This window comes from Mustela nigripes, chromosome 9 (genome assembly GCF_022355385.1).
Source record: "Mustela nigripes isolate SB6536 chromosome 9, MUSNIG.SB6536, whole genome shotgun sequence".
NCBI classification, from domain to species: domain Eukaryota; kingdom Metazoa; phylum Chordata; class Mammalia; order Carnivora; family Mustelidae; genus Mustela; species Mustela nigripes.
In genome coordinates this window covers 16,265,020-16,286,650 of record NC_081565.1, presented here as the reverse complement: position 1 = coordinate 16,286,650, position 21,631 = coordinate 16,265,020, and the positions used below count along the sequence as shown (strand labels likewise).

Genomic DNA, 21,631 nt, shown 5'->3' with positions numbered 1-21,631 from the left:
AGCACATATTTGATGAACGAATATATGAATGATAGTCAACAATTGTGTGAAGAGGTGATGTTTATAGATAGATCCTCTCTAAACTCTCAAGTAATGCTATTACTTAGGCCACAGTGTTATTTCCTTTATATAGTTAAGGAAACTCATGATGTTAAAGATAAGTCTCACCCCAAGAAATGATGATGCCAGGAAGTAAATCAGATAATTAAATAAAATAGAGCCCTCTTACAATACATGATGCTTTTCCAGAGTCTGAATGACCTGGGAAATTTGGTGAGTAGTGCGATAGAACAGAGAGGAGAGTCTCTCAGCTCTAATGAACCAATCTCTCTCTCAGGTTCATGAGTAAAAGAGACAAAGGGTTTTTCTACCCCCAGGACAAAGGGATGGTATTTAATCCTAACCCACTTGGTATCACTCTATGTACCTTTGTGTTGCTTAACCTGGGACATATGTATCCCCAGGGAAGGTAGAAAAGAAAAAAAAAAGTCCAGAATAATCACTGATTATAAGTGTCACAGTACTCAGTATGGAAAGGTGAGGAGTACTCTAAAATTCCAGCTACGTGTTAGAAACAAATTCTGGGGGCACCTGGGTGGTTCAGTGGTTAAAGCCTCTGCCTTCAGCTCAGGTCATGATCCCAGAGTCCTGGGATAGAGCCCTGCATTGGGCTCCCTGCTTGTCAGGGAGCTTGCTTTCCACCCCTTGTCTCCCCTGCCTGCTTCTCTGCCTACTTGTGATCTTTGTCTGTCAAATAAATAAATAAATAATCTTTAAAAAGAATTAAAAAAGAAATATAAATTCAGATATGTTGTTCCTTGATTCCTTCACCAGCTGCTTACCTAGTATCAACTACTTGGGCACAACATATGTGAACATCCCATAAAGCCTCATGGAGTTTATATTCTACTGGAGAGACAGATTACACAGAGATGGGAAATTCAAAGTAATTTTTTTTAAATAATACAGGAAAGGTCATAAACTTACACAGTTTGCCTTGATAACTCTTGGGGAGTAACCCTCACCCACCCTTCGTACTCGAGGTATTTGGGAGAAAATATTGAGACTTATGGAATAGTACTGAATGTCAGGACCCAGCCCCAGAGACAGGAATTGGGTCACCTGCAGCCAGGAGAGTACACTTCATGCTTCTGCTTAAAAGCAGCACTTTTGGGGGTACGCTTGAGATCACAGGAATGCTGGTCCAGGGCATGTTAAAGGATACAGGACTGGTAATGGATATCCAAAGATAAAAGGGAGTCTGTGAGTCCAAAAATGAAATGTTGAGTGTTCCGTGTCCCTTTGTAGATGCAGTACACACATTAGCCCAGGATATGTTGTAAGGAGTCCTTAGAAAATGTATCTCTTTATTCTTTTAGCAATGTGTTTTCCTTTTTTAACTTGTGTTTTGTTGTTGTTTGTCCTGATGAACTCTTCTCCACTGAATGTAAGATACCAGATTGTAAGACATACCATTACTTCCTTGGCTACGAAGAAAGAATAAAACAAATTATGATTGTAACGTATTGTCAGTTAGGAGACACATTCTGAGTCGAGAGGTGTTAACATGTGAAAAAAATGTGAAACTTGGAACCATTGGATAGAATCAAATTTGGTTCTTAGATACGTCAAACTAATTGGGCTTTTCTTCTCCGAGCCAGGCTGTGTTGTGATTGTTCACTCTTATTATTTTATTTTAATTACCATAAATGAATATTACAGGATACTAAGGTTGTGGTCCAGATAATTCTCTGATCAAGGATGATTTGCATTTCCTTTCCATAACATAGAATTGGTGCTTTGGAGGGGTACCCACCAGTGACTGTGTGTGCATGCATATGAATTTTGGGTGCAGGACAGGATGCTTGAAGCTTAGGAGCTAGAGTCCCCACTGGGTGTGGTCTTGCCACTAGTTCTGGACAATGGAGTGAAAGCAGAGATAATGCACCTCACTTCTGAGCAGAGGTATCTAGGCATCTGTGTGTCTTCCTATGCTCTTTTCATGTTCCACAGCAAACTTAGAGACTGCGTATTGAATATGGTATCATAATGAAATAAGAGAATCTTGGATTCATGAACCATTCTTGGAGTACCTCCAATCAGGAATATTCTCATTGAGCATGGCTTGAGCCAGAAATCAACTTTTATTGTTAGCCTAACCTGACACAGGTCAGTTTGGGCCTTTCTTTATTTCTTATAAAATAGGCAGTGCTTGCCAAATAATATCAAACACTTCTTCCAAAACTCTGATGAAGATGGAAATTCCTCAACTGGTGGAATGATTATGGGTGCTGAGTTGACCTTGCTCAGGAGTAGAAATGCAAGTTGTTCCCCATCCCACTGCTGGCCGAGTCTCTACCACTGCAGCCAGGATGTAATTATTACTGTATTGTGGTAGAAATTGTGGGCCCAGTAGTTTCTCTTTTGTAATTAGAGACACTGTCTGCCTACTGGCAGGGGCACACAGAACTGAGATCTCTTCGACTAAGGTCAGTAGATCATAGTGTGTTAATCCTATAGGGAAAAGAAAATCATCTTTATAAGGCACTATCATTAATTCCCCAGTCATAGCTAGGAACGTTTTTCAGGAAGACTTCTATAAAATATGTGTATTAATGTCTCATGAAACACCGTCTGGGAAATTGTCATGAACTCTTTCTCTTACTCTTCATGTTGACCATCATGGGATTTTCTCTTTAGCAATAGGAAGAAAGGGGATCTGCTCGATCACACACGTATTACTCTATTCACTTAAGTGTTGTGTTTTAGTAACGGGGTCTCCTTATGAACATACGTTTGTTTCTTAAAAGGTGGAGTGTGTGTGTGTGTGTGTGTGTGTGTGTAGTGGGTGGCAGAGGTATGAAGCATGAGGTCTAGGCAATACAGAGCATTAGAATATTATTAACATGAGGTAATTTTCTTTGCATTTTAGAAGGATTGCTTTGATTTCAAGATAAGGGATGGATTAGAAGAGTTAAGACACTGTAAGAAATGAGTCTGGTCCCTAAGAGACCCGTTAATAGTGTATTCCACTAATCTAGGCCAAGGGGTATATTCAGTGGTAATGCTAATAGAAACGAAGAGTGACATTTTAGAGTTATTTTATAGATCCAACTCTCTAGTAAATGGTAGAATGTTTTATTTTTAAATATAGGTTTTATTTTTCATGTGTGGTGAAACCAATGGATCAAGAGATGATTGCCATTGAAAATAAGGTTTGTTATAGTTCCCAAGAGGGGGGCTGCACACCACCCCATGCAGAGCCACATGGGGAAGCACCAGCATCAGTCAGGAGGCAGAAGGAGCAAGCAGAAGGCATGAGCAGGAGGTTTTGTTGTAGTTTCTGTGGGAAAGGCAAGGAGATGTAGGGTAAGCAGGCTTAGAATTGGTTACTTTGAATAATTTCAGGAGGCTGTGGGGTCCAGAGACTTTCTCTAGGTTATCTAGTACCTGGTCCTTTGATGATTAGGGCAGAAGAATATTGCCTCCTAGAGTATGAGTTTTGAATTGGTTCATTGGCACATGAGAAGTAAATCACAGGGCAAATCACTTGCTGTTTCTAAGGATTGGCTCGCCCTGGGAGGGGCAGTGATACTAGTCAGCTAGGCTAGAGGCCAAAACAATAAAAATACAGGAAATTAGAAAATATAGTTAATACACAGTTGATGAGAAAAATGAGGAAATCAAAGCAATTTCCAACTGGAATGACAATGTGGAAGTGAAATGCTATTAACTTCCCAGAGAACTAAACTTTATTGAGGACCTACTATGGCCTTTATATCATCACAATCCTCAAAGCAAAGCTTTGACAATGGGACGATTTTTAGCTTAATTTTACAGCTGTGTTGACGAGAACTGCAAGAGTTTGTGCTCAGTTCCCTAGGACATGCTCCCTCACAGCTTGATTTTAGGTATGTTGAGTCTGAGATTCCTGCAGAGTATCTTGGTAGAAGTATCTAGGACACAATGCCAGGAATATCCCCACTTTTACCTCTGTTCTTACTTAACAGAAACGTGCCTTCCACTTGCTACATCACAGCTACTGCTCTAAAACTTCACAAATACCAGCTTATTTAACCCCATATCAATACCTGGAGGTATTTATTATTATACCCATTTTATTCATATGTTTACTGATTACAATAGCTACCAATTTTTGGAAACACTGACAAAGCACACACTATGCTAACCACTTTATGTAAATTAAAGTTGATCAGGCAAAACAAATGTGATCATCTCCATTTCAAAGACCAGAAACCAAGGCTTAATGGCTTGCCTCATTTGACTACTATCACATGACTTGAATTTTACAACTTTCATAGATGTGAGTATCTGTTGTGATGAAAATCACTGTCCCATTTTGCAGACGAGAAAGTAAGCATCAGTAGTAGCCATGGGGCCACAAGTTACCCAAGCTCAATTTGAATTTCAGTGTCTGTGATACTTCATTCCAATCTTTTCCCAATATCCCTGTGCTTTTCAAATGGTGGTTTACTAGAGCTGCACTTTCAATCAGTTTCAGAATCAGGAGTTTCTTCACAGGATTTCACAAGAGCGACCATTACTATGGGCTGAATTATATTCTCCTCAAAATCCCTACTGAAGTCCTCTAGTACCTCAGAACATGACTGTGTTTTGGGACTGGACCTTTAAAAATGTTTGCATTTTAGAAGGTAAAATGAAGTCATGCAGGTAGGTCATAATCCAAAATGGTTGTTGTCTATCTAAGAAGGGGAAATTTGGGCACAGATGCACAAGGGGGAGAGACCAAGTGAAGACAGCCACCTGCAAGCCAAGGGGAGAGCCTAATCAAGCCCACTGACACCCTGGTTTCAGCCTCCCAGCCTCCAGGATTTCATAAGCAAATGTCTTCCTTCAAGCCACCCAGCCCGCAGTAATTTGTCACGGCGGCCCTAAGAAACTAATACCCAGGGCGAGTTTCCACTACTAAAGCGAAACTGGAAAGCCACCATCCTGGATTGTTGCACAGGCCGTTGGACCGGTCTGACTGTTTTCCCAAGTTCACTAAAACCCTAAAACCGGGAGGTCAGATGACTTCCCGGGATCAAAGCCAACTTCCTCTTGCTCTTACTTGGACCACTGATCTGCAGACGTTTTGTTCTTCTTCTTGTAACTTCCTCTCCTGTGACTGGGGACATAAATATTAGAGAAACAAAAGCCCAGAATGCTAAGGTTGCCACTCTCACTTCCTCTTGCCCCTGAACCAGCAGCAGCACTGCTCTGAATATCTTAATCATCCTGGGGCACCCAGCGGGGCCGAGAGAAGGCGGCAGTGCCCCGGTGACCACCCCAGCAGGCGGATACAACGTGTCATGTTTCACAGAGCCACTTCTGGGCAAAGAAAATGCCAGAATGATGTCTCCTACCCGCCTGGCTGGGATGCTGATCCCAGCCATGGCCTTCCTCTCCTGCCTGAGAACCGAGAGCTGGGAGCCTTGTGTGCAGGTATGTGGCTCTGAGTCAGTTCTTCTCCTGGGAGATTTGCCTTGCTTCTGAAAAACTGCTCTCTGCCTAGAACTTCCCACTGTGGCTCCCTCCTAGCTGGCTAGTTTCATTTGCAACAAGGAGTCAAATTACCTGAAGGATTTGAAAAGCTACAGGGACGGAAGAGTTCATGGTATATCGCACCAACATGCAGTCTGTGGATTCATGGCCCATTTAGGACTTTTAGGGCTAGTAGGGGCTTTACATCAGAGAGATCTACGTAAAATCACCGTTCTTTGACTTCTGGGCTGTGTGACCTTGAAGAAGTTATTAAACCTCTCTGAAGCCAGTTTTTACATCTATAGCAGACTTATAATAACACCTACTTTAGTAGAGAGTTGTAAGAGGTCTGCTTCTTGTCATTTCTTTCTGCTGGTGGATTATACTCAGCTTCAGGCACTTACTCTGCTCCTTTCAATCTTGGGAAGGTGTTTTGTTTTGTTTTGTTTTGCCTTTTGTCTCTTAATAGTGAAAACTTTCTAAGTGGAGTTCAGACTTTTAGATCTAGCCTTTTCATCAAAGGATGAAAAGAAATGAAATTGGAAAACAAAAGTGGAGAGAGAAAAAGAAAGAAAAAAGACGGAGAGAGAGAGAGACAAACAGAGAAGGGGGAAAAGAGAGAGAGAGAACCATGTAAAACAACAGCTAATGTAATGGTTTCTTTCTTTGTGAAACACCAACTAACTTTTGCATAATCTCATTCATTATGGATCTCTTTTGGTTTCCCCTGTGTGGACTTCACAAGTGCTTAGAAAGCCCATGGTAGGACCCCAAAACTGAGGGAATGTCCTGAGATTTAGTGTGTGGCCGGGTCAGAAACTCAGGAAAAGTATAACCAACCGAAGTCCTGAGCATGAGAGAACTGGTGAAAGAAGACACTTTAACATATAACAAAGATGAATTCGTCATCTCAAAGTCCTCCCTTCCTCCAACTCTCTGCCCAGAGCTCTGCTCATGGTCTTCTCTGTGTCCATCCTGCTGTTAGGTTAATGGGAATAGATCCTCTAATCAGTCACCCCCAGATAAAATCACACCTTCCCTTCCCCTCCAACCCATATTCTCAGTCTCCAAAACCTGTCCAACCCTGCCCATTCACTCAGTGTCATCCTAGGGTAGGTCCTCAGTCTCCCTTGCCTTGATTCTTGGACAGTTACTGGTCTCCTGCTTCTTGCTCTCCTTTCCACTCTAATTCATTCTGTACATTTTTGTTTGTTCTTTATTTGTTGTTGTTTTGCCCAAGGTCCAGTTCTAACAAATTGCCTCTTAACAGCTTGTTATAACTTCTGCGTGCTATTAGGACAGTTTGCTACCTAAGGGCCTTTGCACTGACTATGTCCTCTGGCCAGAATGCTTTCCTCCTAGATCAGTGCTGCCCAAAGGTAATACCATGTAGATCACATGATCTTATTTAAACAATAAATGTAACTAAATTTAGCCAAATTTTTACTTACCTAAATTTTAGCTGTTTATTTATTTATTTCTGGAAGTTAATAATTGTTACTGTATTTACTGACTATTCCAATGTCTTTTTTTCTCCCCTAGAGAAAGAGAAAGAGAGAGCATGCCTGTCTGTGAGTGAAGGGAGAGGGGCAGAGGGAAAGGGAGAGAATCCCAAGCAGACTGTGCTGAGTGTAGAACCTGTCAGGGGGCTTGTTTCGCAACCCTGAGATGAAAACCCGAGCCAGATTAAGAGCCAGGCACTTAACTGAATGAGGCACCCAGGTGCCCCCGTTCTAATGTCTTTATAAGTTTTGGGTTTTTTTTTAATTTAAATTCAATTAGCCAACATATAGTACATCATTAGTTTCAGATGTAGTGTTCAATAAGTCATCAGTTAAACATAGCTTTAAATTTTCTGGTAATCACATTGAAAAACTGAAATTGGTAAATCTAATTTTAATATTTTTATTTAACCCAGTATATTCAAAATATTATTTGAAAATGTAATATATACTAAACTATTAATAAAATACTTCACATTCTTTCTTTGGTACTGAGTGTTTGCGATTTAATATGTATTTTACAGTTTCCCTGTCTCTCAGCTTGGACTAAATGTCTCATGCTCAATAGCCATGTGTGGCTAGATGCCACCATTTTGGGCAGTCTTAGATTTCTTCATGACTTAATCTCTCACTTCACACTTGATCTTAGCCAAAAGGCCGAGAAGTGATAAATCCCTCACTTCATTTATATTTCTGCCTAAATGTCACCTCCTTTTGGAAGTAGTCCTTGATCAACTAATGTAGAACTTGCCAACCCCCATATTTCCTTCTAATCTCTAAATGCTTTATTTTTTATAGCATATTATTAAACATATTTTGTGTATTTGTTCATTTGTCCTTCCCTTTGAAATAGGATCTATAAGTGAACAACACCATTGCTGATTTTTATTTACCTCTATATCCCAGTGTTTTGTTCTGGTCTCAGCCTATCAGTAACCCATGTTGTGGCTGGACCAGCCCCCTTTGGTTCTTTATGATTGTAAGATACCCTTAAGAGATGACCATCAGGAAATTCTGAAAAACTGGAAGTTTATTACTCTGAGACCTGGAAGTTACACAGCACAAGCAGGGCCACCCAGCAATACTGAGGGTAAAGAGAAAAAGCTCTCAAGCATGTGAAGTTCTGTTGTTATTGGGGTTAAGGAGGGGGAACTAGGGTTTCCCTGGCTCCCTTTTTATTGGTGAATTTAAAACATAAGAGCAAGGGTTGAGGAAGGGATGGTAGAAAGAAAGGGCAGGAAGAAGGCCAAGTGAGGAGAGGCGCCTGGCTCTTTATCTAGTCATGTGGCTGGCATTGTGTTTCTTAGAGATAGCCCTCATTGAAGTGGATGCTTCCCTTGTCAAAGCTTAAATCAGGCAGTTGCAGTACAAGAAAAGCCACCTGTGAAGGCTTACACTACACCCAGCACCTAGCACATCGTAGGTGCTCAACTTTCACACGTTGTATGATTAAAAGCATTGCCACAGGGCTCTGGCTTCCCCACGTACTTAGGTTTTACCACTCCTACTTCGTACCGGCTGCTCTGAGTTAGTTGCCATCTCTTCTTGCTTACACTGTTCTCTCCCTCTTCCTCTTTCCATGTATCCGAATCGTACTCATCCTTTAAGACTCACCTTGAAATCCTCTCTTTCTCAGAAGCCGTCTGTAATCCCTGGATCTGGAATTGATCTCTACCATATATGAGCTAGAGGAAATTGTTGTCCAGGCCTGGTTTATGGTCCTTTTCAGTAATGTGAGTCCTGTTCCTACCTCAACTCTTCCTCTGATTGTGAGATCGCTGAAGTCTGGAGCCATATCACATGGGTCATGGGTCATGGCACTGTCCACAGCACTTAGAGAAAAATGGCTACAATTTGAAGATTCAAGCAAACCTTCATTCAATCCGTTATTAATTCATTTATTCAATAAATAGTAAGCATTAACCATTTTCCAGGTACAATTCTGAGTGCTAGAGCCATAGCAGAGAGCAAGAAAACCAAAGCTTACACCCTAATGAGGGAAATGAACAACACACATGGAAAAATCACACAGATAATTTATGATAGATGGTGATGCACTGTGCGGAGGGATTTGGAAGGGAGTAAAGAAAGGAAGCCTTGGGGCGCCTGGGTGGCTCAGTTGCTTAAGCCTCTGCCTTCGGCTCAGGTCATGATCTCAGGGTCCTGGGATCGAGCCTCACATCGGGTTCTCTGCTCAGCTGAGAGTCTGCTTCCCCCCCGCTCTCTAATTGTCTCTCTGTCTACTTGTGGTTTCTCTCTCTGTCAAATAAATAAATAAATAAATCTTAAAGAAAAAACAAAAAACAAAAAACGGAAGGAAGCCTGTCACCATCTGCAAATACACAGCATGCAGTATGGTCTGGGAGGCTCCTATAAGGGACAGCATTTCAGGAGACATGCCAATGAAGCAAAGAGTTGCACATGTGACCTGTGATACTTTATGCATATTACTTCTTCTCTCTGAATTCTTCTTTAAAAGGTTTATTTGAAAAGACATACAAATGGCTATCAGACACATGAAAAAATGTTCATCATCACTAGCCATTAAGGAGATTCAAATTAAAACCACATTGAGAGATACCACCTTACACCAGTTAGAATGGCCAAAATTAGCAAGACAGGAAACAACGTGTTTTGGAGAAGATGTGGAGAAAGGGGAACCTTCTTACACTGTTGGTGGGAATGCAAGTTGGTGCAGCCACTTTGGAGAACAGTGTGGAGATTCCTCAAGAAATTAACAATATGACCTATGACCCTGCAATTGCACTACTGGGTATTTACCCCAAAGATACAGATGTAGTGAAAAGAAGGGCAATCTGTACCCTAATGTTTATAGCAGCAATGGCCACGGTCCCCAAACTGTGTAAAGAACCAAGATGCCCTTCAACGGACGAATGGATAAGGAAGATGTGGTGCATATACACTATGGAGTATTATGCCTCCATCAGAAAGGATGAATACCCAACTTTTGTAGCAACATGGACGGGACTGGAAGAGATTATGCTGAGTGAAATAAGTCAAGCAGAGAGAGTCAATTATCATATGGTTTCACTTATTTGTGGAGCATAACAAATAGCATGGAGGACATGGGGAGATGGAGAGGAGAAGAGAGTTGAGGGAAATTGGAAGGGGAGGTGAACCATGAGAGACTATGGACTCTGAAAAACAATCTGAGGGGTTTGAAGTGGCGGGGGGTGGAAGGTAGGGGGAGTCAGGTGGTGGGTATTAAGGAGGGCATGGATTGCATGGAGCTCTGTGTGGTGCAAAAACAATGAATACTGTTACGCTGAAAAGATATATAAAAAAAAGAGGTTTGTTTGACTATTAAAGTATATAACATATAAGAAATAAGCATGCCCACATGTGGCAGGGGGTTAATAATAACAGCTAATAATAAATGTTAACATTTATTGATCATTTTCACTTTAATAGGCATCGAGATAATCTCTTTAAATACCTTATTTCATTTAATCCTTTTAACAGATTCTATTTTTTTTTAATTTTTTAAAGATTTTATTTATTTTATTTGACAGAGATCACAAGTAGGCAGAGAGGCAGGCAGAGAGAGGGAGAAGCAGGTTCCCCGCCGAGCAGAGAGCCCAATGTGAGGCTCGATTCTAGGACCTGGGATCATGACCTGAGCTGAAGGCAGAGGCTTTAACCCACTGAGCCACCCAGGTGCTCCTTGGGTTTAAACACAAAACCAAAGTTAAATAGTTTAAGGAAGAAATTTTGTTAAAGCCATCAGAGAATTCATAAATTAAATGTGAGGTTAGAGTAAGCGCTTACAAAGAATTTGGGAAAGTATAATGGAAATGAACACATGAACCAAAGGAGCATAAACCATTCGACTTTGTTTACTAGGTTTCACCATTGGAATCCACACATCCTAAGGATTTTTCCCCATTTCTGTATCACCTTCTCAAAGATCAATGAGTCAAGGGAGAGAATGTCAATGGCAAAAATTGAGCTATGATTGAGATGTGGACACCTTAACTGGTAGTCTTCCCAGGGCTGTATACAACTGTGGGGTTCTTAGGGAAAAACACTTTGCCCCAAATCACATGGAAGAACTGGGTGAAATGCAGGACTTTTGACTCCAAAGCCTCAGCTCTTTACTACTTCATTCCACTGACTCCCTCTAAATGCTACCATCGTGATAGTAGAGGTTAGAAAACCAGGGACATAGTAGGTGCTCCCTGTTCCAAATCTGGTGTAAGAGATTATAGAAGTATAAAGTGAGTGAACGGATGAATGAATGGATGGGTGGATGGATGGATATATGGATGGACAACTGGATGATGGATGGATGATTGGATGACAGATGGGTGGATGGACAGATGAATGGCTGGATGACAGATGGGTAGATTGTTGGATGATCAGAGGATGGATGGATGGATGGATGGCCCCTGTGCTTATACTGGAGGTCTCCAAGGTTCTGGCCTAGGAGAGGAGAGTGGAAAAGGCAGTTAAGTTGCATGAATTCAGACACTGTATTTAATATGTGATCATTGCAGGTGGTTCCTAACATTACTTACAAATGCACGGAGCTGAATCTCAACAAAATTCCCAACAACATTCCTACATCAACCAAGAAACTGGACCTGAGCTTTAATCCCCTGAGGCATTTAGGCAACCATAGCTTCTCCAACTTCCCCGAACTACAGGTGTTGGATTTATCCAGGTAATGAATGAGATTTTACACATTGCCCAAGGTAAAATGCTCACTGTTCTATCACTTCATTCTTATGTCAGGAGTCTCATCTTTATTCACTTATTCATTCAACAGATATCTTACTTGCTGTATAACTTCAGGTGAGCCACCTTCCTTCTCCTGATCTCATTGCCTTATCTGTGAAATGAGCAGCTGGATGAAAAAGTTTTTAAGGACAGTTCTACTTTTTGATATAGTTTAAGTCAAGGGAGAAAGTTGACTCAAACTCTTTCACTAGCAGATGATTACTAACTACTTCCTATATATTATACAGTCTGCTAGGAAACAAGAGTATGTTGATATAAACACTTCAGCTATTAAGCTATTAAGGTGGGCATACACACCTGAAAGAAGTAACCTGTTACAATCCTGAGCATGGTGCTAATCACATAGTGGGCATGCAATAAATGTTACTTAATTCTGATGCTGGATTTTGAACCTGAGATAGGATGGCAATATAGACCAGTTAAGTGATAAGCTGTGCACAAACTAGAGGCAACATATTGTGTTGTTCAGAAAAGGGGGCTTCTCTGCAGTGCGTAGTGAAGACAGATGTCGTGAACTGAGTGGGATTCAAATATGTCTAGAATATTAAAAGTGGGATAGAGGATAGGGAAAGAAGATATAAGTAATCCAAGGAGGATGATGACAAGATCAAAGGAAAATATCTATTGTGAGAAAGAGCAGTGACTAAGATTTTCTTTTCTGATGCAGGGAAATTTATCATTTATTAGGGCAGGTCAAAGTATTATCATTATTTTGGGGGGTAATTGAATCCTAAAACTATTATCATCATTAGGCCCATATTTTAATAAACTATACTAGATAATTAATCATATTCTCTGTAAGAGTTTGTGGAAAATGCAGAAGCATTTTATATATGACTTTTTATTATAGAAACATATATTAAATTCTAAGATCATAGCATGAAAATCCTCTTTATAGTGGGTATTTCTGTAGAAAGAAGAGTGGGCATTTGATGTCTTGTACTCTAACTTGGAAACTGACAGAGTATGTAACAAAGGAGGAATAGAGCATTTTAAAGCCAGTGGGATAAGGCATAGAGCTCTATGGGGGTCAGAAGACCCAAGCTGGGCCCTCCTCTACCATTTACATCTGTGTGGACTGAGGCATGTGACTTCATCTCTCTGAGTGTCAGTTCTCATATCTGTGAAGCAGAAAGGGTGAAACTTACCCCACAGGGATAAATGTGATAATGAATATTAGCATGTATATGTATTAAGAACCTTACAGAGTTTATAAGAATAAAAATATTATTATAGCACTTCATTAGTTTCTAAATTTCAGTTTTCTGAGTAAGAACTTTGTCAAGGACTATAGTTAAGATACACAAATAATTCCTCACCCTTTTTAAAACAAGAAGTAGTTTCTCATCAAACAATATCCCTTATAATTCATCTTTGATCCATACTTACACAAGGAACTTCCCTCAGAGGCCTTAACGATGTGCCTGGAGAGAGGACAGGTCCCTTTCTGGTTAACCAGGAGGATATCCTGGCTTCAGACAGGAACAAACATAGTACCAAAGATATCCCTTCCTTTTTGTATTCCTTCACAATGTTCACATATAGTAACTCAGCTAGTCCCCTAGACAGCCTTTCATTCCTATGGAAACCTATTGACATATTTGTTTTCTTTTGTAGATGAAGAAACTGAGGCTCAGAGAGTTTTAGTAATTTATCTACATTCATGCTCTACATTTTTTGAAGTTTGTTGGCAGCAGAGATCCATATTTGCATCTCCTCCTTCCAAAGTTAAATGTTCTCTTCATCTTCATGCTCTACTCCTCCAAAGTGATGAGCTCCCTTTGATGAGACAGAGACACAGCAAGACTCCTCCAGTCTTGCCTAATACCTAAGATTACAGGTTATACAACTCTAGACTGGAAAGCAACGTGAGAAATAATCGAGTTTAGCTCCCTCATTTAGAAAGGGGATAACTGAGATCCACAGAGGTATGAGAAGATCGCAGAGACACCAGAACTGAGATGTCTTGCCCCCTTTTCCAATGTTCTACCTGTGACAGCCACCACCCTCTATCAAGCTGCCAGTCAATAAAAGCTTGGGTCAAAATGCTTTTTATTACCCCTGACCCTCATGGAGGGGATAGGACAAGTAGAGAAATTGTAAATGTAAATCAAGTTGGACTAGGAAATAACTCATTTGCAAATGCTAACTGGCATGTATCTATAGTGCTAGCAAGAGGCTTGCCATTTGTTGGCTGGGTAAGAGCCTTGTCTCTACGACACTTCCATGAATATTGTATAGACCATAGCTGCCATTTCTCTTGGGGCAAAATTCACAATGCTTTTCCAATCGGTAAGCCTCTGCTTTGTATCCTTCTTTCTCCACAACCTCATCTCACACACCCTCCACCCTACTCTGTACACCAGACACAGAAGTTTCTCATGGTTCCTCCATGCATCATGGCTGTCACCTACCTCAGGGCTTTTGTATCTGCTCTTCATCTCACTTTCTTTTCTTGGTAATTCCTACTCATCCTTCAGATTTTAACTGATGTGCTCTCAGAGAGGTCTGCTTTGATCTCCCTTGTCTAGGTCCATTTCTTTAACCTAAGGTTTCAGAGTACACATTCCTTTTCTTCCACTGAACTCACTTCTACCGACTGTTGCTAACATTTACCTATAACTACAACTACAAATATATAGCTAACATATATGGAGAGCTTTGCATAAACCTTGAGGGTATTTGTGACCTTGTGTGTAATTTTTTTACATCCTTGAAATAGACATTTATCAGTCATTTTTCATGCCTAAGATCTAATGGCTATCTTCATCATCTGTACCAATCTGAGGGATAATCACAATTACATGTGGCAGGAAATGGCTGAAGTTAACCCAAGGCAGTTACATACTCTACGAGCCATACAGTCTTCATGTGCCCCAATTATTGATCTTTAACTGATTTCCTTCTGAGGGATGTCCTGTCTCCTCTTAGCATGTGTGCCTTGTATGACAAAAAGAGTTTGTCATTGTGTCCAGTACGGTAATACTGAATCCGTGAGGCTTCTTATTTGCTCATGTCATCATCTGTCCTGCTTCATGTCTCTGTCAATGAATATTCATATGTCATGTCACATCTCTGTGAAGAGCTAGAAGATTGGTATGGTTATTCCTTTTTGACTTTTAATTCAGCAGAAATATTATATAATCTGTATCTCTTTTCCCTATAGGTGTGAAATTGAGACCATCGAAAATGACACGTATCAGGGCCTAAACCACCTCTCCATCTTGATATTGACAGGAAACCCTATCCAGAAGTTTTCCACAGCAGTCTTTTCTGGACTCTCAAGTTTACAGACTCTGGTGGCCGTGGAGACAAATCTACAGTCTCTAGAGGACCTTCCCATTGAATATCTCAAAAACTTGAAGGTGCTTAACGTGGCTCACAATCTTATCCGCTCCTTCAAGTTACCTGAATATTTTTCTAACATGACCAACCTGGAGTACTTGGATCTTTCCAATAACAAGATCAAAGTTATTTATCATAGTGACTTGCAGGTTCTACATCAAATGCCTCTACTCAACCTTTCTTTAGACTTGTCCCTGAACCCTTTATCCTTTATCCAACCAGGTGCCTTTAAAGAAATTAAACTGCATGAACTGACTTTGAGAAGTAATTTTGATAGTACAGATGTAATGAAAACTTGTATTCAAGGTCTGGCTGGTTTAAAGATCCATCACTTGGTTCTGGGAGAATTTAAAAATGAAAGGAACTTGGAAAGCTTTGACGAATATCTCCTGGAGGGACTGTGCAATGTGACCATTGAAAAATTCCGGATAGCATTCTTTGATGAGTTCTCAGAGGATATCACTGACTTGTTTAATTGTTTGGCAAATGTTTCTACAATTTCCCTGGTGCATCTGTTTTTAAAGAGACCACGATACCTTCCTAAAAATCTCAGATGGCAACGGCTGGAAATGGTTAACTGTGAATTTGAAGAATTTCCCAAATGGGAGCTGGACTCTCTCAAGGAGTTTGTTTTCACTGCCAACAAAGGCGTGAGCACTTTTACTCAGATGAAGCTGGAAAGTCTTGAGTTTCTAGATCTCAGTAGAAATGACCTGAGTTTCAAGGGTTGCTGTTCTTACACTGACTTGGGGACAACCAGACTGAAGCATTTAGATCTGAGCTTCAATGATATTATTACCATGAGTTCTAACTTCTTGGGCTTAGAACAGCTAGAATATCTAGATTTCCAGCATTCCACCCTGAAACAGGGCAGTGACTTTTCAGTATTCCTATCCCTCAGAAACCTCCGTTACCTTGATATTTCTTATACTCACACCCAAGTTGTCTTCAAAGGCATTTTTGATGGCTTGGTCAGCCTCCAAGTCTTGAAAATGGCTGGCAATTCTTTTCAGGACAACTTTCTTCCAAATATTTTCAAAGACCTGACGAACTTGACCATTCTAGACCTCTCTAAGTGTCAGCTGGAAGGGGTGTCCCAGACAGCATTTGGCTCGCTTCCTAAACTTCAGTTGATAAATATGAGTCACAACAACCTCTTGTCATTGGATACACTCCCTTATGAGCCTCTCCCCTCTCTCCAAATTCTGGATTGCAGTTTTAATCGAATAGTGGCCTCCACAGAGCAAGTACGACAGCATTTCCCAAGTAATCTAGTTTCCTTAAATCTTACTCGGAATGACTTTGCTTGTGTTTGTGAACACCAGAATTTCCTACAGTGGGTCAAGGACCACAGGCAGCTCTTGGTGAAAGTGGAAGAAATGGTGTGTACCAAACCTTTAGACATGCAGGACACGCCCCTGCTGAGTTTTAGGAATGCCACCTGTCAGAGGAGCAAGACTATCATAACTGTGTCGGTGTTCACTGTACTCATGGTTTCCTTGGTAGCAGTTTTGGTGTATAAGTTCTATTTCCACCTGATGCTTCTTGCTGGTTGCAAAAAGTACAGCAGAGGTGAAAGCACCTACGATGCCTTCGTTATCTACTCAAGCCAGGATGAAGACTGGGTGAGGAATGAACTAGTAAAGAACTTGGAGGAGGGGGTGCCTCCCTTTCAGCTCTGCCTTCACTACAGAGACTTTATCCCTGGTGTGGCCATCGCCGCCAATATCATCCAGGAAGGGTTCCACAAAAGCCGGAAGGTTATCGTTGTGGTGTCCCAACACTTCATCCAGAGCCGATGGTGCATCTTTGAGTATGAGATTGCCCAGACCTGGCAGTTTCTTAGCAGTCGTGCCGGCATCATCTTCATTGTCCTGCAGAAGGTGGAGAAGTCCCTGCTGCGGCAGCAGGTGGAGCTGTATCGCCTCCTCAGCAGGAACACTTACCTGGAGTGGGAAGACAGTGTGCTGGGCCGGCATATCTTCTGGAGACGACTCCGAAAAGCCTTGCTGGATGGTAAACCATGGAGTCCAGAAGAAACGGCGGATGCAGAAAACAACTAGCATGAAATGGTAACCTCTGCCTGGGGAGGAAAATCTCCCATGGGGCTCTGTGCCCAGCTGGACCCAGGACTTGTTCAGTTAATGAGTACTAAATGCTGCGATGTCCCTGGCATTATGCTAGGGGCTGATGATTCAGTGGTGCATGAAGTTTACAGGACTGCTGACCTCATGGAGTTTAGTGCAGAGGGAATAATAGTGTGCTAAATCACATACCTCTACGTGCATGCTTCCACCAGATCAGCTCAGGAGTCCATGGCATGGAAAGTCAACTCAATTCTTATCCCATCAAACTCAATTAGATCTAAGAGATGGGGCCCCAGAGAGATCAGGAAAAGATGCAATTCTTCACCTGGGTTTTTGGAATGGAAACTACCTCATGTTTTACATGCTAGCTCTCTTAAAGATGTTTGGGCAGTTTTAACTGAACAAGGTCTTTGCTCACCTTTCCCTCTTCTACTGAATGCAACTTAAATTCCACTCAACTCAGAAGCCTCCTTATTCAGACCCCTTTGCCTCCACTTGAAGTGGGTTTCTTTACAAAGGTCAAAGTCTAGTTACTGATTCCCAAGGAAATCTGATTAACACATATCCACAAACATCCTGGCCGTTCTTTAGTATGTTCTATTTATCAACGAATCGTGCCTGGTGCATTTTTGTTTTTACAAAATCCAGTTCTCATTTTTCATGTTTCCTCTATAAACTCTTATCATAAATAAGACTGTTAGAGACATGCTGGAAATTTCCATATTTAAGCACTATCATTCAAGCAAATATGTAAAATACACTCCATCACTTTGTCACTTGATGTCACTCTAAAAGTTATTTCCTACTAGGTTATGACTGTCATGAAGGAAACATTAAAATAATTTGGTGGAAAGTGGCACTTATTTTAATAGAGAGGGACAAATCCAAATTCCCAGTTCTGTAATAAGCAATTCGGGGCTAAGGGTATGCCAAGAAATAGGTTATCCTGGAGGGCAGTTCTTAATGGTCCCAGAAACACAGGGCTGATACAGCTGGGATGACCACGCAACATGAAGCACAACAGTCGCTTCTGCAGGAAATGAGTATTTGCTGATGGAACATTGACTTGTCCAGGGGATTATGAAATAGTTCAAGGTGGGAAGTGCACACTGCTGCTTCCTGTTGAGTACTACTCCCCATGACCACATTCAGGAAAGAGTAGATATTATCACTGAGAAAATAGTCTCACTGAGGTTAATGTGGTCATGTTAAGGGGAATTCTTAGAAGAACATACACCCTTCTTCTTCTGCAAGAACAATAAAGTAATCTGGAAAATATGGTTATCAAAACTGAAAACATAAAACAGAACCCAGGAGTGTGTTTGTGGCTGTTTCAGATGCTGTTGGAGCATCACTGGAGTTGTTGAACATGCCTGGGTGTGCTTATAGGTCTTACATGGCAGTGAAAGTAGATCTGTGTCTCTGTGTGCATGCCACTATGTGTTGCTGTCTGTGTCTGTGTGTATGCAAGAGTGTGTGTGTCTGTGTGATCATGTCTGCATGGAACAGTGTGATTCTATCGCAAGGGGAGTATGTGCATTTGATGTTTGCGATCATTTCTCTACTCCTGTGTTTGTATGTGATTGCTTATATACAACACCTGTGTTAGATTTGCGCATGCCCGAAGCTGTGTGTTTTTGTGTGTACCCAAGCTATCATGAGTGTGCTTCTGTTCGTATTTGAGTGCGGGTTCTGCAGATGTGTGTTAGTTAAAGCAAATATCCAAGACCCCAAGGAGGAAAATCAAAATGAAGCTGAAATGTTTCTTGTATACAAGGTTGATGCTGGCCTCCTTCCTATCAGTCCCCTCTCCCAGATGGGGATTCTGAAAATTGCAGGTGAAGCCGATAAGGAGGGAAAGAAACAATAGGATGGAAACATAAGGGGAGGAAAGAGGAAAGTCAGACCAGGAGCAGGTTCTTTGAAGCCATTTAAGTTCTCTGGATTAAAAGGAGACCAGAAGTGGAGTAGAGAGAAATTAATACTAATTAGAATGCCTTCAATTTGTGTAATACCCTACAACTTAGAGCATAGTCACACAATTATGACCACATCTGAATTTCTTATTATCTGGGGGAGGTAGCAAGTTAAGAATTAATTTCCCTATTTTACAGTCATGAAAACTGAAGCTGAAGGAAGTAAGTTTATTATCAATAGGCTGCAGTGTAAGTGAACGGCCGGGCCTGAACTTGGGCCCACAGCCTCCCTGGGGCAGCTCACTTTCCACCGCACCCCAGTGCTTCACGCTTTAAGTCAGTAAAACAGGAAGTGAAACCGCTGTAGTTCTCTGGGAGTCAACACTGGTCAAGAGTTTTTCACTGAAACCGCAAATCATTAGGCAAATACATATGCATATATATATGTAATATATATACGGAGTGATTTATTCATAACACTTTCCTTTGCATAAAAGGATGTGAGGGAGATTCAAACCAAGTATTCCTGGACAATAAGGGGACTTGACAAGAGGTAGAAGAGCTGGACAAAGGGCGACATAGAGGAAAGGAAGACACTAGGAGTAAACTTTAATACCGCGCTTTCCCATTCAGACTCCAGAGAGCTCCCCCAACCCACTAGTGTTTTGGATAGTCGGAGAGTGTGGCTTCTAGAGAAAGCCACAACTCAGACTTAACCATTTACCATGTCTGTTCGGGGCTTCACGTTTATGAGCGCCTCGCTAACTCCAGTATAAAATGGGGGTGGGCTATTACTCTCTGAACGGCTGTCAGTATTAAGCATGATTGCGTGTATAAGGGATACTATTTTTACGGAGGACTAATCCTCTGGGATTTCATAAACAGTGAACTGAACAAAATGTTGAGTGGCCTTCTCAAAACAAAAAACCAAAAAACCAACATGTTAGCAATTGCTGTTTTCCCAACCTGTGGGACCACACGAAGACTGCAATTAGTCCGTTTCTTTCTGACTCAGCTCCCACCCACAGGATTGTCAGAACCCCAGCCGCCTTTTGGACTTTGTTACCTCTCTAGAAATCACCAGCAGGTTCCTGGAGGGTCTTACACAAACACAGTCCTCCACTAGGATGATCTCCCTCTGTGAGGGGAAGGAGCATGTCCATTCATCCTTTGCTGCCCCAGCCCTGAGCTTGATGGTCTGCACAGAACAGACATCTGTTTACTTAAAGAATTCATGAGTGAGTGAAGACCCACCTCTACAGGGAGGCTGTCCTCTGTGCTCAAGGCCTTTAGGATCCAGACCACAGCTCTTTGCCGCACTTGCATTGTCTGGGGCTCTAGACTTCTACAGCTATTTCTTGTCTCTGCTGTCTCCATGGATGTTCTCAACCTCTTCCTCCACTCAGTTCCTTAACTCCCAAGTATTCCAAAAGTTACTTTGCAGAAGAAGGGAAAAGGACTTCTAATAGTTATCCTTCGTCGCTATTTTTAGGTCCTACTCTACCATTTTATGTATGATATCTGATTTAAATTCACATACCACATTATTATTACCCATTAGGAAACAAAGACTCTGAGGCTATAAGTAACCTATTCAAAGTCACACAGCTGGTAAATGCACAGCTTGAATTTAAACCTAGTCTCTCTTCTATCAGCAGCCAATGCAGCTAGGTGGTTTCCCTGCCTTCCCTCCATTTATTATAGAGATTTTAGTATACTGTTCTTTATTTTTATTTTCTCTTCGTATGGCCAGAGCTCAATGCCAGAACCCAGAGATGAAGCTGAAACCAAAATATGGGTGTTGGTTTGAAGGCTGAACTTTATAAGAGATATCAAGCGGTCCATGAATAACCATTTTCTCACAATGGAGGACTAAGCCCTTCCCACTTCAACTCTCTTTTCCAACAGAGTGCACTCTTTTCCAAGATGTTCCCAGGATTTTCATGCAAACAGGTCCATCCAAATGTCCTTCCAGGTGGACCAACTGATTCTTATTTATACCAAGTACCCAACACCCTAAACTCAGGAATCCTTTCTGCCGATGATTTTAAATAAGGCTATTCCAAAGACACAGATATAGTGAAAAGAAGGGACACATGTATCCCAATGTTCATAGCAGCAGTGTCCGCAACAGCCAAACTGAGGAAGGAGCCAAGATATTCTTCAGCAGATGAATGGATAAAGAAGATGTGGTCAATACATACAATGGAATATTGCTCAGTCGTCAGAAAGGATGAATACCCACCATTTGCATTGACATGGATGGAACTGTAGGAGATTATGCTGAGTGAAATAAGTTAAGCAGAGAAATACAGTTATCATATGGTTTCACTCCTATGTGGAACATAAGGAATAGTGTGGAGGACCACAGGAAAAAGGAGGGAAAACCAAATAGGAAGAAATTAGAATGAGGCAAACCATGAAAGACTCTGGACTCTGGGGAAACAAACTGAGGGTTACAGAAGGGAGGGCGGGGGGAGCCTGGGATAACCAGGTGATAGGTCTTAAGGAGGGC

The 21,631-nt window shown here is 41.4% G+C and overlaps 1 protein-coding gene across 2 annotated transcripts; it reads left to right on the top strand.

Annotated features, from left to right (window-relative positions):
* The first annotated feature begins 5,157 nt into the window (after positions 1 to 5,157).
* On the top strand, positions 5,158 to 17,981 carry TLR4 (toll like receptor 4). Of its 2 annotated transcripts, none has more exons than XM_059410931.1 (3): positions 5,158 to 5,466; positions 11,525 to 11,691; positions 14,935 to 17,981. In XM_059410931.1, the coding sequence occupies exons 1-3, from the start codon at positions 5,374 to 5,376 to the stop codon at positions 17,174 to 17,176; spliced, it is 2,502 nt and encodes an 833-aa protein (XP_059266914.1). In that variant the 5' UTR covers positions 5,158 to 5,373; the 3' UTR covers positions 17,177 to 17,981. The 2 variants fall into 2 exon arrangements, with proteins under 2 accessions (XP_059266914.1, XP_059266915.1); XM_059410932.1 differs by lacking the exon at positions 5,158 to 5,466 and adding an exon at positions 8,636 to 8,740.
* Positions 17,982 to 21,631: the final 3,650 nt, after the last annotated feature.

What these genes read in the sequence shown, in the direction of transcription:
- TLR4 (XM_059410931.1), top strand. Translation starts at nt 5,374, where the DNA reads ATGATGTCTCCTACCCGCCTGGCTGGGATGCTGATCCCAGCCATGGCC. An exon ending in GCTGGGAGCCTTGTGTGCAG is followed by an intron (nt 5,467 to 11,524) that starts GTATGTGGCTCT and finishes TGATCATTGCAG; the next exon opens with GTGGTTCCTAACATTACTTA. An exon ending in CAGGTGTTGGATTTATCCAG is followed by an intron (nt 11,692 to 14,934) that starts GTAATGAATGAG and finishes TTTTCCCTATAG; the next exon opens with GTGTGAAATTGAGACCATCG.